The sequence below is a fragment of the Lithobates pipiens genome, unplaced genomic scaffold (assembly GCF_037356315.1).
Source record: "Lithobates pipiens isolate NorthernLeopardFrog02 unplaced genomic scaffold, aLitPip1_a1.2 Scaffold_16, whole genome shotgun sequence".
Lineage (NCBI taxonomy): Eukaryota > Metazoa > Chordata > Amphibia > Anura > Ranidae > Lithobates > Lithobates pipiens.
The window spans coordinates 14313010-14330350 of record NW_027507748.1 but is presented as its reverse complement, the minus strand read 5'-3'; the positions used below and the strand labels follow the sequence as shown (position 1 = coordinate 14330350).

The 17341-nt window shown below is 46.2% G+C and overlaps 1 protein-coding gene across 1 annotated transcript; it reads right to left on the bottom strand.

The window, feature by feature from the left end:
- Positions 1-814: 814 nt before the first annotated feature.
- On the bottom strand, positions 815-8023 carry NDUFB4 (NADH:ubiquinone oxidoreductase subunit B4). The gene is made up of 3 exons (XM_077479600.1): positions 7796-8023; positions 1672-1815; positions 815-1040 (listed from the first exon to the last, which is right to left on the bottom strand). The coding sequence occupies exons 1-3, from the start codon at positions 7970-7972 to the stop codon at positions 978-980; spliced, it is 384 nt and encodes a 127-aa protein (XP_077335726.1). The 5' UTR covers positions 7973-8023; the 3' UTR covers positions 815-977.
- Positions 8024-17341: the final 9318 nt, after the last annotated feature.

The following is a 17341-nucleotide window of genomic DNA, read 5'->3' as shown; positions in this document are numbered from 1 at the left end:
CCTACGTCAGTGGTCATTGAGGGCACAAGTGCCCCTACGTCGGAGGTCAGTGAGGGCACAAGTGCCGTTATGTTTATGGTCCATGAGAGAAGAGATGCCCCTACGGTCGGTGGTCAGTGGGGGTACTAGTGCCCCTGCGTCGGTGGTCAGTGGGGGTACTAGTGCCCCTGCGTCGGTGGTCAGTGGGGGGTACTAATGCCCTTACATCAGTAGTCAGTGAGGGTACAAGTGCCCCTATGTCGGTAGTCAGTGAGGTTTCAAGTGCCCCTTCCTAGGTGGTCAGTGAGGGTACAAGTGCCCCTACATCAGTAGTCCGTGAGGTTTCAAGTGCCCCTTCCGAGGTGGTCAGTGAGGGTACAAGTGCCCTTACGTCTATGTTCCATGACAGAAGAGGCGCCCCTAAGTCGGGGGTCAGTGGGCGTAAATTTAAAAAAAAAAAATGCCCTGTTCTGTGTTCCAGTCCCTGCCACCCTCTTCTCATGCTCTCTGCAGGGCCGGGTCTCGGAAACCATTGGGGGTCATAGTTTCTCAGCTGTAGGAATTGCTCAAACTACTGTACAAGACCCTTTGTACTGGGAAACAAAGGAAAGAACTAGGAGCGTACAGAGGTGCGCGCTTCTAGTACAGAATGTAAGTGAACTTCCTCTCAGTATTAGAAGTCCATTACTCTACAGCTTGTGGTCGGGGGGGGGAGGTCAGACTGATGCATGAAGAAACCCATCCCCCCGCCCACCCGCCGCCATCCCCATTCTGGAGGCACTCTGAAGGTCACTCAATAATGGATGTCGGTAAAGTAAACACATCCCACCACATCTCACACATTTTCATCTTTATTTTACAATTCTGTTCCCACATATATTACAGGTTCCTTAAACTTCCAACCAAAATGAATAAATCAATGGAAGCATTATATGACAAAAAAATGGGTTTATTATGGAGCCAGCTGGACCACGGCTCTGCGGGGGCGGGGGCGGGGCTCAGACATGATAAGAAAACGGATCGTCGTGCTTCCCTTCGCGGATCTCCCTCAACTTCCGCTCCTGTGAAGGAGTAAAAAAACAGAGAAAGACGTCAATTCATTAATGACACCCCCGCCAGAAAAATACAGGCCAATCACAGAACAGCAGGCAAGGCATAAACCTCAGAACATGGGGTGTGCTGGTACCAAGGGTCACCCCCCAAGGACTTCCACAAGTTAGACGAAAATACAGGACTGAGTTGTTTAAACCCAGCCTTGTGGGTCAGGCGGGGGGCGGGGTGGGGGGGGGGGGGTGTGGGGTGTCTCTGTTTGGTTGTCCGGACTATTAAAGTTGTCAGCGTTTGAATGCTAATGGATGCAACCAGATGGTTTTGTTTTGTTTTTTCGCTCCCTGACTTGCTCAGTCAGTCATTGGTGGACTCTTCCCACCTGACCTGTAGCAGCAAACTAAGCCGGTCGCCGCCTTGGCTGCATTTAGATAAAAGGGCAAAGGGTTAGTGGCACTCGGGGCCCCTGGAAGAAATAAATTCTCCCCAGCAGGAAAAAAAAAAATAAAAAATAAACAACAACAACACAAAATCCTTCCCCGCGCTAAAGAGAAATAAAAAAAAAAAAAAAAAAAAAAAAAAAGCTTTGACCGTGGTTATCCTAAGTGAATCTGTTCACTCACATCACATAAAAGAGTCACTTACCCGATCCCACTTTATGGCAAAGTACATGAGGAGCATGGGTCCACCCATGCCGAGGGCACGCAGCAACACGCTGGGGGTTAGTCTGGAATTGGGATAAATGTTGTCACTGCGCGCGAACATCCATCGGTCCACCGCTGGGTCTGGCTAAGGGGGACAGAGAGACATGTGACTACCTGAGGACCTCTACTGCCCATTATACCCATCAACCCTCCACCTGAGGACCTCTACTGCCCATTATACCCATCAACCCTCCACCTGAGGACCTCTACTGCCCATTATACCCATCAACCCTCCACCTGAGGACCTCTACTGCCCATTATACCCATCAACCCTCCACCGGAGGACCTCTACTGCCCATTATACCCATCAACCCTCCACCTGAGGACCTCTACTGCCCATTATACCCATCAACCCTCCACCTGAGGACCTCTACTGCCCATTATACCCATCAACCCTCCACCTGAGGACCTCTACTGCCCATTATACCCATCAACCCTCCACCTGAGGACCTCTACTGCCCATTATACCCATCAACCCTCCACCTGAGGACCTCTACTGCCCATTATACCCATCAACCCTCCACCTGAGGACCTCTACTGCCCATTATACCCATCAACCCTCCACCTGAGGACCTCTACTGCCCATTATACCCATCAACCCTCCACCTGAGGACCTCTACTGCCCATTATACCCATCAACCCTCCACCTGAGGACCTCTACTGCCCATTATACCCATCAACCCTCCACCTGAGGACCTCTACTGCCCATTATACCCATCAACCCTCCACCTGAGGACCTCTACTGCCCATTATACCCATCAACCCTCCACCTGAGGACCTCTACTGTCCATTATACCCATCAACCCTCCACCTGAGGACCTCTACTGCCCATTATACCCATCAACCCTCCACCTGAGGACCTCTACTGTCCATTATACCCATCAACCCTCCACCTGAGGACCTCTACTGCCCATTATACCCATCAACCCTCCACCTGAGGACCTCTACTGCCCATTATACCCATCAACCCTCCACCTGAGGACCTCTACTGCCCATTATACCCATCAACCCTCCACCTGAGGACCTCTACTGTCCATTATACCCATCAACCCTCCACCTGAGGACCTCTACTGCCCATTATACCCATCAACCCTCCACCTGAGGACCTCTACTGTCCATTATACCCATCAACCCTCCACCTGAGGACCTCTACTGTCCATTATACCCATCAACCCTCCACCTGAGGACCTCTACTGCCCATTATACCCATCAACCCTCCACCTGAGGACCTCTACCTCCCATTTTTCCCCATCAACCCTCCCCCTGAGGACCTCTACCTCCCATTATACCCATCAACCCTCCACCTGAGGACCTCTACTGCCCATTATACCCATCAACCCTCCACCTGAGGACCTCTACTGCCCATTATACCCATCAACCCTCCACCTGAGGACCTCTACTGCCCATTATACCCATCAACCCTCCACCTGAGGACCTCTACTGCCCATTATACCCATCAACCCTCCACCTGAGGACCTCTACTGCCCATTATACCCATCAACCCTCCACCTGAGGACCTCTACTGCCCATTATACCCATCAACCCTCCACCTGAGGACCTCTACTGCCCATTATACCCATCAACCCTCCACCTGAGGACCTCTACTGCCCATTATACCCATCAACCCTCCACCTGAGGACCTCTACTGCCCATTATACCCATCAACCCTCCACCTGAGGACCTCTACTGCCCATTATACCCATCAACCCTCCACCTGAGGACCTCTACTGCCCATTATACCCATCAACCCTCCACCTGAGGACCTCTACTGTCCATTATACCCATCAACCCTCCACCTGAGGACCTCTACTGCCCATTATACCCATCAACCCTCCACCTGAGGACCTCTACTGTCCATTATACCCATCAACCCTCCACCTGAGGACCTCTACTGCCCATTATACCCATCAACCCTCCACCTGAGGACCTCTACTGCCCATTATACCCATCAACCCTCCACCTGAGGACCTCTACTGCCCATTATACCCATCAACCCTCCACCTGAGGACCTCTACTGTCCATTATACCCATCAACCCTCCACCTGAGGACCTCTACTGCCCATTATACCCATCAACCCTCCACCTGAGGACCTCTACTGTCCATTATACCCATCAACCCTCCACCTGAGGACCTCTACTGTCCATTATACCCATCAACCCTCCACCTGAGGACCTCTACTGCCCATTATACCCATCAACCCTCCACCTGAGGACCTCTACCTCCCATTTTTCCCCATCAACCCTCCCCCTGAGGACCTCTACCTCCCATTATACCCATCAACCCTCCACCTGAGGACCTCTACTGCCCATTATACCCATCAACCCTCCACCTGAGGACCTCTACTGCCCATTATACCCATCAACCCTCCACCTGAGGACCTCTACTGCCCATTATACCCATCAACCCTCCACCTGAGGACCTCTACTGCCCATTATACCCATCAACCCTCCACCTGAGGACCTCTACTGCCCATTATACCCATCAACCCTCCACCTGAGGACCTCTACTGCCCATTATACCCATCAACCCTCCACCTGAGGACCTCTACTGCCCATTATACCCATCAACCCTCCACCTGAGGACCTCTACTGCCCATTATACCCATCAACCCTCCACCTGAGGACCTCTACTGCCCATTATACCCATCAACCCTCCACCTGAGGACCTCTACTGCCCATTATACCCATCAACCCTCCACCTGAGGACCTCTACTGCCCATTATACCCATCAACCCTCCACCTGAGGACCTCTACTGCCCATTATACCCATCAACCCTCCACCTGAGGACCTCTACTGCCCATTATACCCATCAACCCTCCACCTGAGGACCTCTACTGCCCATTATACCCATCAACCCTCCACCTGAGGACCTCTACTGCCCATTATACCCATCAACCCTCCACCTGAGGACCTCTACTGCCCATTATACCCATCAACCCTCCACCTGAGGACCTCTACTGCCCATTATACCCATCACCCTCCCTCCACCTGAGGACCTCTACCTCCCAATATATCCATCACCCTCCACCTGAGGACCTCTACTGCCCATTATACCCATCAACCCTCCACCTGAGGACCTCTACTGCCCATTATACCCATCAACCCTCCACCTGAGGACCTCTACTGCCCATTATACCCATCAACCCTCCACCTGAGGACCTCTACTGCCCATTATACCCATCAACCCTCCACCTGAGGACCTCTACTGCCCATTATACCCATCACCCTCCATCTGAGGACCTCTACTGCCCATTATACCCATCACCCTCCACCTGAGGACCTCTACTGCCCATTATACCCATCACCCTCCACCTGAGGACCTCTACTGCCCATTATACCCATCACCCTCCATCTGAGGACCTCTACACCCCATTATGAACATCAACCTCCACCTGAGGACCTCTACTGCCCATTATACCCATCACCCTCCACCTGAGGACCTCTACTGCCCATTATACCCATCAACCTCCATCTGAGGACCTCTACACCCCATTATGAACATCAACCTCCACCTGAGGACCTCTACTGCCCATTATACCCATCAACCCTCCACCTGAGGACCTCTACTGCCCATTATACCCATCACCCTCCATCTGAGGACCTCTACACCCCATTACGAACATCAACCCTCCACCTGAGGACCTCTACTGCCCATTATACCCATCAACCCTCCACCTGAGGACCTCTACTGCCCATTATATCCATCACCCTCCCCCCGAGAACCTCTACTGCCCATTATACCCATTACCCTCCCCCTGAGGACCTCTACTGCCCATTATACCCATCACCCTCCACCTGAAGACCTCTACTGCCCATTTTTCCCCATCACCCTCCACCTGAAGACCTCTACTGCCCATTATACCCATCACCCTCCACCTGAGGACCTCTACTGCCCATTATACCCATCACCCTCCACCTGAGGACCTCTACTGCCCATTATACCCATCACCCTCCCTCCACCTGAGGACCTCTACCTCCCAATATATCCATCACCCTCCACCTGAGGACCTCTACTGCCCATTATACCCACCAACCCTCCACCTGAGGACCTCTACTGCCCATTATACCCATCAACCTCCATCTGAGGACCTCTACTGCCCATTATACCTATCACCCTCCACCTGAGGACCTCTACTGCCCATTATACCCATCACCCTCCACCTGAGGACCTCTACTGCCCATTATACCCATCAACCCTCCACCTGAGGACCTCTACTGCCCATTATACCCATCACCCTCCATCTGAGGACCTCTACACCCCATTATGAACATCAACCTCCACCTGAGGACCTCTACTGCCCATTATACCCATCAACCCTCCACATGAGGACCTCTACGGCCCATTATACCCATCAACCCTCCACCACATTATACCTATCATCCTCCACCTGAGGATCTCTACCTCCCATTATACCCATCACCCTCCATTGGAGGACCTCTCTTTCCTATTATACCCATCGACCTCCACCTGAGGACCTCTACTCCCATTATACTTATCACCCTCCACCTGAGGACCTCTAAGCCCCATTATACCCATCACCTGAGAACCTCCACCCCCCAATATACCCATCACCCTCCACCTGAGGACCTCTCCCCCCCCCCCCCATTATTCCCATCTCCTTCTATCTGAGGACCTCTATTTCTTATTATATCCATCACCCGCCACCTGAGGACCTCTACCCCCTCCATTATACCCCCCCTCCACCTGAGGACCTCTACCTCCCATTATACCCATCACCCTCCACCTGAGGACCTCTACACCCCATTATACCCATCACCCTCCACCTGAGAACCCACACCTCCTATTATAACCATCACCCCCCACCTGAGGACTTCCATCCTCATTATACCCATCACCTTCCACCTGAGGACCTCTACCCTCATTATACCCATCATCCTCCACCTGAGGACCTCTACCCTCATTATACCCATCATCCTCCACCTGAGGACCTCTACTCCCATTATACCCATCTCCCTCCACCTGAGGATCTCTAACTCCCATTATACCCATCACCCTCCACCTGAGAACCTCTACGCCCCATTCTACCCATCACCTGAGAACCTCCACCCCCCCCAATATACCCATCACCCTCCATCTGAGGACCTCTAGCCCTCCAGTATATCCATCACCCTGTCCAGGCCCAGTACAGGAGGGCTGGCTGTACTGCCTTATCAGCGGCCCTGGTTGTGCCCACCATGTCATCATGTGCTGTGCCTACCGTGTCACTTGCTGAGTTGTGCTGTGCCCACCATGTCCCATCCAGTGTTGTGCCCACCATGTCCCATGCAGTGTTGTGCAGTGCCTACCATGCCACTTGCAGTGTTGTGCCCATCATGTCATCATGTGCCTACCTTGTCACTTGCTGCGTTGTGCCCACCATGTCACTTGCTGCGTTGTGCCGTGCCCACCATGTCCCGTGCAGTGTTGTGCCCACCATGTCACGGGCAGTGTTGTGCAGTGTGTGTTGTGCAGTGCCCACCATGTCACAGGCAGTGTTGTGCAGTGTGTGTTGTGCAGTGCCCACCATATCACGGGCAGTGTTGTGCAGTGCCCACCATGTCATGGGCAGTGTTGTGCAGTGCCCACCATGTCACGGGCAGTGTTGTGCAGTGCCCACCATGCCAAGTGCAGTGTTGTGCCTACCATATCAATTGATGCGTTGTGCCCACCATGTCACTTGCTACATTGTGCTTTGCCCATGTCATTTTCCATGCCAACCATGTGACGTACAATGTTGTGCTGTGCCCACCATGTCATGTGCAGTACTGTGCCCACCATGTCATGTGCAGTACTGTGCCCACCATGTCATGTGCAGTACTGTGCCCACCATGTCACGTGCAGTGTTGCATTGTGCCCACCATGTCATGTGCAGTACTATGCCCACCATGTCACTTGCTGCTTTGTGCTGTGCCATCATGTCATGTGTTGTGCAGTGCCCACTATACCACATGCATTGTTGTGCCCATCATGTAATGTGCTGTGCCCACCATGTCACTTGCTCCCTTGTGCTGTGCCCACCATGTCACTTGCTGTGCCCACCTCCCCTCAGGCCCCATCACCCACCACCAGCCCCTTCCTCTTGGGGTCATTGAGTTGTAGTTGATATTCTCTCTTCAGTTTGGCTCGGATGGTCACTCTCTCCTCCTGTAACCTCCTCTTCTCCGGGGTCAGTTCATAGTACTGGGCCGGGTTCAGCGTCTCTGGGCGGCTCACGAATCGGCTCTCCTTGTACTCCGCCATGACACAAGGACACCCCGGACATCCACCGGGCCTCACACAGCTTTATTCACAGAGGACAAAACTCACAGCGCCCTACCGGAGACCGCCGCTAGATGGCGCTCAGTACATCGCGATATCAATTATGGCCGCTAGATAGAGCTCAATACAGTGTGATACCTCCTTCTGGTCGCTAGATGGCGCGCAATATCACTTATGGCAGCTACAATACAGAGCGACTCCACGTTTGGTCGCTAAATAGCGCTTAATACAGCGCGATATCACCTCCTAGTCGCTAGATGGCGCTCAACACAGCACGATACCATTTATGGCTTTGAATCCTATACCATACACTACCACTGGCAGCCGCTAGAGGGAGTCCAATACAATGAAATACTTTTAGTTATCGCTTTATTTATATATATATATATATATATATATATATATATATATATATATATATATATATATATATATATAAAACGATCACTAAAAGTATTTCATTGTATTGGACTCCCTCTGGCGGCTGCCAGTGGTAGTGTATGGTATAGGATTCATCTTAAAGCCATAAATGGTATCGTGCTGTATATATATATATATATATATATATATATATATATATATATATATAGATATATAGATATATCTATATATATGTGTACATATATATATTATATATATATATATATATATATATATATATATATATATACATACCTACATATATATATATATGTAGCACTAACCCCCAAAGGAGCTGCTGGTTATTTTTGGGCTTACCGTTACCTTCCGTTCTCCTTGTTGCACGTCTAGGGGATGTCCCGTGGTAGATGGCCCAGTAACGTGAGACTGACCATAGATCCACTTGAATGGATTTTATTTGCAAAACTCAGACAATTGAACAGTCTTTCAACTTGGGATCAGAGGGTTGGAAAGGAAAGTTCAGGTTCTCTCAATGTCAAAGTCCAAAAACGTTAAAGAACTCTCTTACTCTGACTGCATCCAGAGAATAGCCATTTGCAGCTGGATGATCACTCAGGTTGGACAGTCCCTCTCTCACAAGGCCTAGCAGCCAACTTGGTGCTTACTCAGGAACAAAGTCTTTGTCACAGACGTTGTTGTAGAACATGTAGGGAAACTAAGCTGTAGAACACTTGTAGGATACCTGGATCTTTCAGCCCGCTTGGCGATATCCACAAGACCGGATTCTCTCTGTTACTTCAGCCCTTCCAGGCTCTTGTTAAGAAAACCAACCCGTACGTGGTGTTCTTCTGAAGAGTCCTCCCCTGGAATGCTGGAAGTACACTGGGTCTCTCCCGAACCGGAGACGGCACCCAACCACCTCAGAATCCTTCCTTAGTTTCCTTGCCTTAGGCTAGCCAGCCCAGAGACATCAAAGTCAGGTGGATCCACACCCCCGGCCATAGCCCTCCTGGGGGCTGGTCAGGAGGACCAGGACCAAGTAATCAGCACATCATTCTGGACCGGAAACCCCCGAACCACATGACCTTCGCATCTTAAGTGCCCTCTCCCAGAAAGCACAGTGAGAGCGCCACTCCCACTGGGCGGGCTCCGAGAGAGAGTAACTTAAGCACCCGACCAGACCATAGCTCCATGCCTGCCGGAAGAGACAGTGCCCCCTGTGGCCAGGCTGAACATCTCACAGTCCAGTCAGACTGATGCTGAGGCCCAATTTAGATAATTGTACCCAAACCAAACTGCAGTTTAGGCAACTTTAACTTTATAAAAACCGCATAGCGCATGCTCTTCAGGAGCCGCTGCTACACACTCCCCCTGCTTATTTAGACAATGTACCCATCGTCGGGGAAAGACAGGAAAAAGAAACCCAGCATTAACAACTAGCTCTACCAAAAAAAAAAAAAACCTTAGAGTACCTGAATGTTTTGGGTGGAAATGGGGGAAAAAAAGGAAGGAAACAATAAACTTTCTATATTGTGTAAAGACATAGTTTAAGCATAAAACTATTATATATCAAGGTTACCACCCAAGCTTGTCTATCTAACCCACCCATTCTCCGGCAGTTTGATAGATGCTCCTGGGTGAATCCTGAAAAAAGAAGAAAACATACAGACAATACACTATACACCGACTATTAGAAGGCAGGATTCCATCCAATCTCCATGGATTCCTCTCCTCTAAACTCTAAAACTTTTAAAACTTTTTTTTTTTCTTGTAGAGCAGTGCTAATTGTGCCGACTTATGCCGCCTAGTGGTATAGGTCGCTAAAGGGCAGTCTCTAACTGAAAACAGATTAAGTGTTCTTGACACAGTGAATGTTCCATTCTCTGTGTAACTGGTTCTAACTACCCCATAGTTCAGCAGCTTCATGAAAAATTGCAAAAAGGCAAAGACCAAGAGAAACCCTCCTTGCAAATTTCAAAGTCTTGACTCGGGAACAGTTCACCAGTAGAAACGGGGATCAGGCAAAGTCAAATCTACCACAGTAGTAACAAAGTACACGGCACTGTCTTTATCCGGTCTGCAAATCACAACTTTGTCCTCATAAATGTGCCGACCGTAACTCCACTGCCGTAGACATCTGACAAACCGTTCATACAGCTCCGGTGAAAAAGCCTTTTTTCCGAAGCGGCTTTGGTACTTTTAAATAGCTCCAAACATCGTCCTCGTACCAGGCCTCACGGTTCTTTTCAATAACGGTCATAATGTCCCTTGGAACATAGAGTAATTCCAACCCGTATTCACTAGCTACTCTCTTATGAAGGAGTCTCTGCGACCTTGCAAGTCTCGGCAATGCACGGGCACTTCCTTCCCACGGGTGGTAGGCAGGAGTTTGGGGACCACTGTGCCAACGTGGCAGAGTCCCTTTTAAGTGTGGGCAAATTCACAGGTTTAGGGAGAGTCACATTTACCGTGATGTGATTTTCCGCATTCTGCGTTCCATCCCCTGAGGTTAGAGATAGCCAGTCTGAAACATCTGTACAAGTGGTGGCTACATTATCCCCTCCAGCCAACAACAACTCCTGAGACAATGTCCCCAAAATGTCATCATCTTCCGTATCCGACAAAGACTCTAACTCCGAATCTCTATATTCCTCTGCCGGTAAATAATTCACTAAAGGTGTACTCACAGACTATTTCCCGAAGCAACCTTCTTCCGCTGATTGGATCCAGCCGGACTCGGTGGCGGTCATCCATGTTGGTTCCGGGAAGACATTGTGCGCCCCACTTTCTCCAAAGGAGGCATAGTGATTTCAGTAACGTTAGTAGAAGCAGTGTCCATCTGCTCCAAAGTGGTCTCCTCAGTGGTAGACGCAGCGGCATCTCTCTCGGGGATGTCAGCGACAACAGGTGTCATCGCAGTGGAAGGCCTCACCAAAGGGGTGAAGATGGCCTACTCCTCGGTTGTCACGCCCGTGGTCCAGTCCACACGGTAGGCCCTCGGTAATGCGACTGACTGCTCCACTTTAAAGGTGTACTCTCCACATCTCTTGCATCTGGTGAACGGTCGAGGGTTGGCGACCAGGCCGTCGCACTTTCTGCATAACTTGTCCAGGCCCTCGATATCTCCAGCGGTATACAGTATGAACCGCCCCTGCGGCAGCAGGCGAATGCCCGTGCCTGTGAGCACGGTACCGGGCAGCTGCATTCCTGCGGGACCCCTTCCAATAGGCATCCTGGGTCCTGACACAGACTGCATACCCGGGGAACGGTACATTCTTGAGGAAAAAAATCTTCTCTCCAACACTCTGAGAGAAAATCAACCGGCCCTTTCCTTCACACACTCTCACGCGGTGCCTCGTGCTGGAAAGAACAACTCAGACTCCTCCCACTAGGAGGCTTGGGTTGCGCAACTTCGCAGGCTTTTCGGCAAAGGCTCCTCCCACACTTACGCACCTCAGTGAAAGTCCCAGTAAAGATGGCAAAGTATATATATAGCAAAGACCCTAGGGAATAAAATGGCAATCGATTAAACCTTTTTTTTATGCGCAGTATTTTGGAAAAAATACACTATTGCTCTCGCTCTGAGGATCACAGCGATCCCTCACAAGTGCGTTGTGAACACTGTTTACATATGTGACATATGTGACTTACGTATGCTTCTGTGTGTGAGTTCCCGAAGGATGGGGGAGCTTTAAAAAAATAATTTTTTTTGTCTTGTTTATTTTATTTTTACACTGTCCCTTTCATTTTTTTTTTTTTTTATTGCTCTTATACCTTTTTCTAAGCAACGTAATAATCCCTTTTGATAGAAATAAGAGATGACGGGTCCTCTTTATGGAGAGATCTCATGTAATAGAAATAAGAGATGACAGGTCCTCTTTATGGAGATCTAATGTAATAGGAATAAGAGATGACAGGTCCTCTTTATGTATATCTAATGTAATAGGAATAAGAGATGACAGGTCCTCTTTATGGAGATCATGTAATAGAAATAAGAGATGACAGGTCCTCTTTATGGAGATCTCATATAATAGGAATAAGAGATGACAGGTCCTCTTTATGGAGATCTCATGTAATAGAAATAAGAGATGACGGGTCCTCTTTATGGAGATCTCATATAATAGGAATAAGAGATGACAGGTCCTCTTTATGGGGATCTCATGTAATAGAAATAAGAGATGATGGGTCCTCTTTATGGAGAGATCATGTAATAGAAATAAGAGATGACAGGTCCTCTTTATAGGGAGATCATGTTATAGGAATAAGAGGTGACAGGTCCTCTTTATGGAGATCTCATGTAATAGAAATAAGAGATGACAGGTCCTCTTTATGGAGAGATCATGTAATAGGAATAAGAGATGACGGGTCCTCTTTATAGGGAGATCATGTTATAGGAATAAGAGATGACGGGTCCTCTTTATGGAGATCTCATGTAATAGAAATAAGAGATGACAGGTCCTCTTTATGGAGATCTCGTGTAATAGAAATAAGAGATGACAGGTCCTCTTTATAGAGATCTCATGTAATAGAAATTAGAGATGACAGGTCCTCTTTATGGAGAGATCATGTAATAGAAATAAGAGATGAAAGGTCCTCTTTATGGAGATCTCATGTAATAGAAATAAGAGATGAAAGGTCCTCTTTATGGAGATCTCATGCAATAGAAATAAGAGATGACGGGTCCTCTTTATGGAGATCATGTAATAGAAATAAGAGATGACAGGTCCTCTTTATGGAGATCATGTAATAGAAATAAGAGATGACAGGTCCTCTTTATAGGGAGATCTCATGTTATAGGAATAAGAGATGACAGGTCCTCTTTATGGAGATCTCATGTAATAGAAATAAGAGATGACGGGTCCTCTTTATGGAGATCATGTAATAGAAATAAGAGATGACGGGTCCTCTTTATGGAGATCATGTAATAGAAATAAGAGATGACAGGTCCTCTTTATGGAGATCATGTAATAGAAATAAGAGATGACAGGTCCTCTTTATAGGGAGATCTCATGTTATAGGAATAAGAGATGACAGGTCCTCTTTATGGAGATCATGTAATAGAAATAAGAGATGACGGGTCCTCTTTATGGAGATCATGTAATAGAAATAAGAGATGACGGGTCCTCTTTATAGAGATCTCGTGTAATAGAAATAAGAGATGACAGGTCCTCTTTATGGAGATCTCATGTAATAGAAATAAGAGATGACAGGTCCTCTTTATGGATATCTCATGCAATAGAAATAAGAGATGACAGGTCCTATTTATAGGGAGATCTCATGTTATAGGAATAAGAGTTGACAGGTCCTCTTTATGGAGATCTCATGTAATAGAAATAAGAGATGACGGGTCCTCTTTATGGAGATCATGTAATAGAAATAAGAGATGACGGGTCCTCTTTATAGAGATCTCGTGTAATAGAAATAAGAGATGACAGGTCCTCTTTATAGAGATCTCATGTAATAGAAATTAGAGATGACAGGTCCTCTTTATGGAGAGATCATGTAATAGAAATAAGAGATGAAAGGTCCTCTTTATGGAGATCTCATGTAATAGAAATAAGACATGAAAGGTCCTCTTTATGGAGATCTCATGCAATAGAAATAAGAGATGACGGGTCCTCTTTATGGAGATCATGTAATAGAAATAAGAGATGACAGGTCCTCTTTATGGAGATCATGTAATAGAAATAAGAGATGACAGGTCCTCTTTATAGGGAGATCTCATGTTATAGGAATAAGAGATGACAGGTCCTCTTTATGGAGATCTCATGTAATAGAAATAAGAGATGACGGGTCCTCTTTATGGAGATCATGTAATAGAAATAAGAGATGACAGGTCCTCTTTATGGAGATCATGTAATAGAAATAAGAGATGACGGGTCCTCTTTATAGGGAGATCTCATGTTATAGGAATAAGAGATGACAGGTCCTCTTTATGGAGATCTCATGTAATAGAAATAAGAGATGACGGGTCCTCTTTATGGAGATCATGTAATTGAAATAAGAGATGACGGGTCCTCTTTATAGAGATCTCGTGTAATAGAAATAAGAGATGACAGGTCCTCTTTATGGAGATCTCATGTAATAGAAATAAGAGATGACAGGTCCTCTTTATGGAGATCTCATGCAATAGAAATAAGAGATGACAGGTCCTCTTTATGGGGATCTCATGTAATAGAAATAAGAGATGACGGGTCCTCTTTATGGAGATCTCATGTAATAGAAATAAGAGATGACGGGTCCTCTTTATGGAGATCATGTAATTGAAATAAGAGATGACGGGTCCTCTTTATAGAGATCTCGTGTAATAGAAATAAGAGATGACAGGTCCTCTTTATGGAGATCTCATGTAATAGAAATAAGAGATGACAGGTCCTCTTTATGGAGATCTCATGTAATAGAAATAAGAGATGACAGGTCCTCTTTATGGGGAGATCATGTAATAGAAATAAGAGATGACAGGTCCTCTTTATGGAGATCTCATGTAATAGAAATAAGAGATGACAGGTCCTCTTTATGGAGGTCATGTAATAGGAATAAGAGATGACAGGTCCTCTTTATGGGGATCTCATGTAATAGAAATAAGAGATGACAGGTCCTCTTTATGGAGATCTCATGCAATAGAAATAAGAGATGACAGGTCCTCTTTATGGAGATCTCATGTAATAGAAATAAGAGATGACGGGTCCTCTTTATGGAGATCTCATGCAATAGAAATAAGAGATGACAGGTCCTCTTTATGGAGATCTCATGTAATAGAAATAAGAGATGACAGGTCCTCTTTATGGAGATCTCATGTAATAGAAATAAGAGATGACAGGTCCTCTTTATGGGGAGATCATGTAATAGAAATAAGAGATGACAGGTCCTCTTTATGGGGAGATCATGTAATAGAAATAAGAGATGACAGGTCCTCTTTATGGAGATCTCATGTAATAGAAATAAGAGATGACAGGTCCTCTTTATGGGGAGATCATGTAATAGAAATAAGAGATGACGGGTCCTCTTTATGGGGAGATCATGTAATAGAAATAAGAGATGACAGGTCCTCTTTATGGAGATCTCATGCAATAGAAATAAGAGATGACAGGTCCTTTTTATGGAGATCTAATGTAATAGAAATAAGAGATGACGGGTCCTCTTTATGGGGATCTCATGTAATAGAAATAAGAGATGACAGGTCCTCTTTATGGAGATCTCATGTAATAGAAATAAGAGATGACGGGTCCTCTTTATGGGGATCTCATGTAATAGAAATAAGAGATGACGGGTCCTCTTTATGGAGAGATCTCATGTAATAGAAATAAGAGATGACAGGTCCTCTTTATGGGGAGATCATGTAATAGAAATAAGAGATGACAGGTCCTCTTTATGGGGAGATCATGTAATAGAAATAAGAGATGACAGGTCCTCTTTATGGAGATCTCATGTAATAGAAATAAGAGATGACAGGTCCTCTTTATGGGGAGATCATGTAATAGAAATAAGAGATGACAGGTCCTCTTTATGGAGATCTCATGTAATAGAAATAAGAGATGACAGGTCCTCTTTATGGAGATCTCATGTAATAGAAATAAGAGATGACAGGTCCTCTTTATGGAGGTCATGTAATAGGAATAAGAGATGACGGGTCCTCTTTATGGAGATCTCATGTAATAGGAATAAGAGATGACAGGTCCTCTTTATGGAGATCTCATGTAATAGAAATAAGAGATGACGGGTCCTCTTTATGGGGATCTCATGTAATAGAAATAAGAGATGACAGGTCCTCTTTATGGAGATCTCATGTAATAGAAATAAGAGATGACAGGTCCTCTTTATGGGGAGATCATGTAATAGAAATAAGAGATGACAGGTCCTCTTTATGGAGATCTCATGTAATAGAAATAAGAGATGACAGGTCCTCTTTATGGAGATCTCATGTAATAGAAATAAGAGATGACGGGTCCTCTTTATGGAGGTCATGTAATAGGAATAAGAGATGACAGGTCCTCTTTATGGAGATCTCATGCAATAGAAATAAGAGATGACAGGTCCTCTTTATGGAGATCTCATGTAATAGAAATAAGAGATGACAGGTCCTCTTTATGGAGATCTCATGTAATAGAAATAAGAGATGACAGGTCCTCTTTATGGGGATCTCATGTAATAGAAATAAGAGATGACAGGTCCCCTTTATGGAGATCTCATGTAATAGAAATAAGAGATGACAGGTCCTCTTTATGGAGATCTCATGTAATAGGAATAAGAGATGACAGGTCCTCTTTATGGAGATCTCATGTAATAGAAATAAGAGATGACGGGTCCTCTTTATGGGAATCTCATGTAATAGAAATAAGAGATGACAGGTCCTCTTTATGGGGATCATGTAATAGAAATAAGAGATGACAGGTCCTCTTTATGGAGAGATCTCATGTAATAGAAATAAGAGATGACAGGTCCTCTTTATGGGGAGATCATGTAATAGGAATAAGTGATGACAGGTCCTCTTTATGGAGAGATCTCATGTAATAGAAATAAGAGATGACAGGTCCTCTTTATGGAGATCTCATGTAATAGAAATAAGAGATGACGGGTCCTCTTTATGGAGATCTCATGCAATAGAAATAAGAGATGACAGGTCCTCTTTATGGAGATCTCATGTAATAGAAATAAGAGATGACGGGTCCTCTTTATGGAGATCTCATGCAATAGAAATAAGAGATGACAGGTCCTCTTTATGGAGATCTCATGTAATAGAAATAAGAGATGACAGGTCCTCTTTATGGAGATCTCATGTAATAGAAATAAGAGATGACAGGTCCTCTTTATGGGGAGATCATGTAATAGAAATAAGAGATGACAGGTCCTCTTTATGGGGAGATCATGTAATAGAAATAAGAGATGACAGGTCCTCTTTATGGGGATCTCATGTAATAGAAATAAGAGATGACAGGTCCTCTTTATGGGGATCATGTAATAGAAATAAGA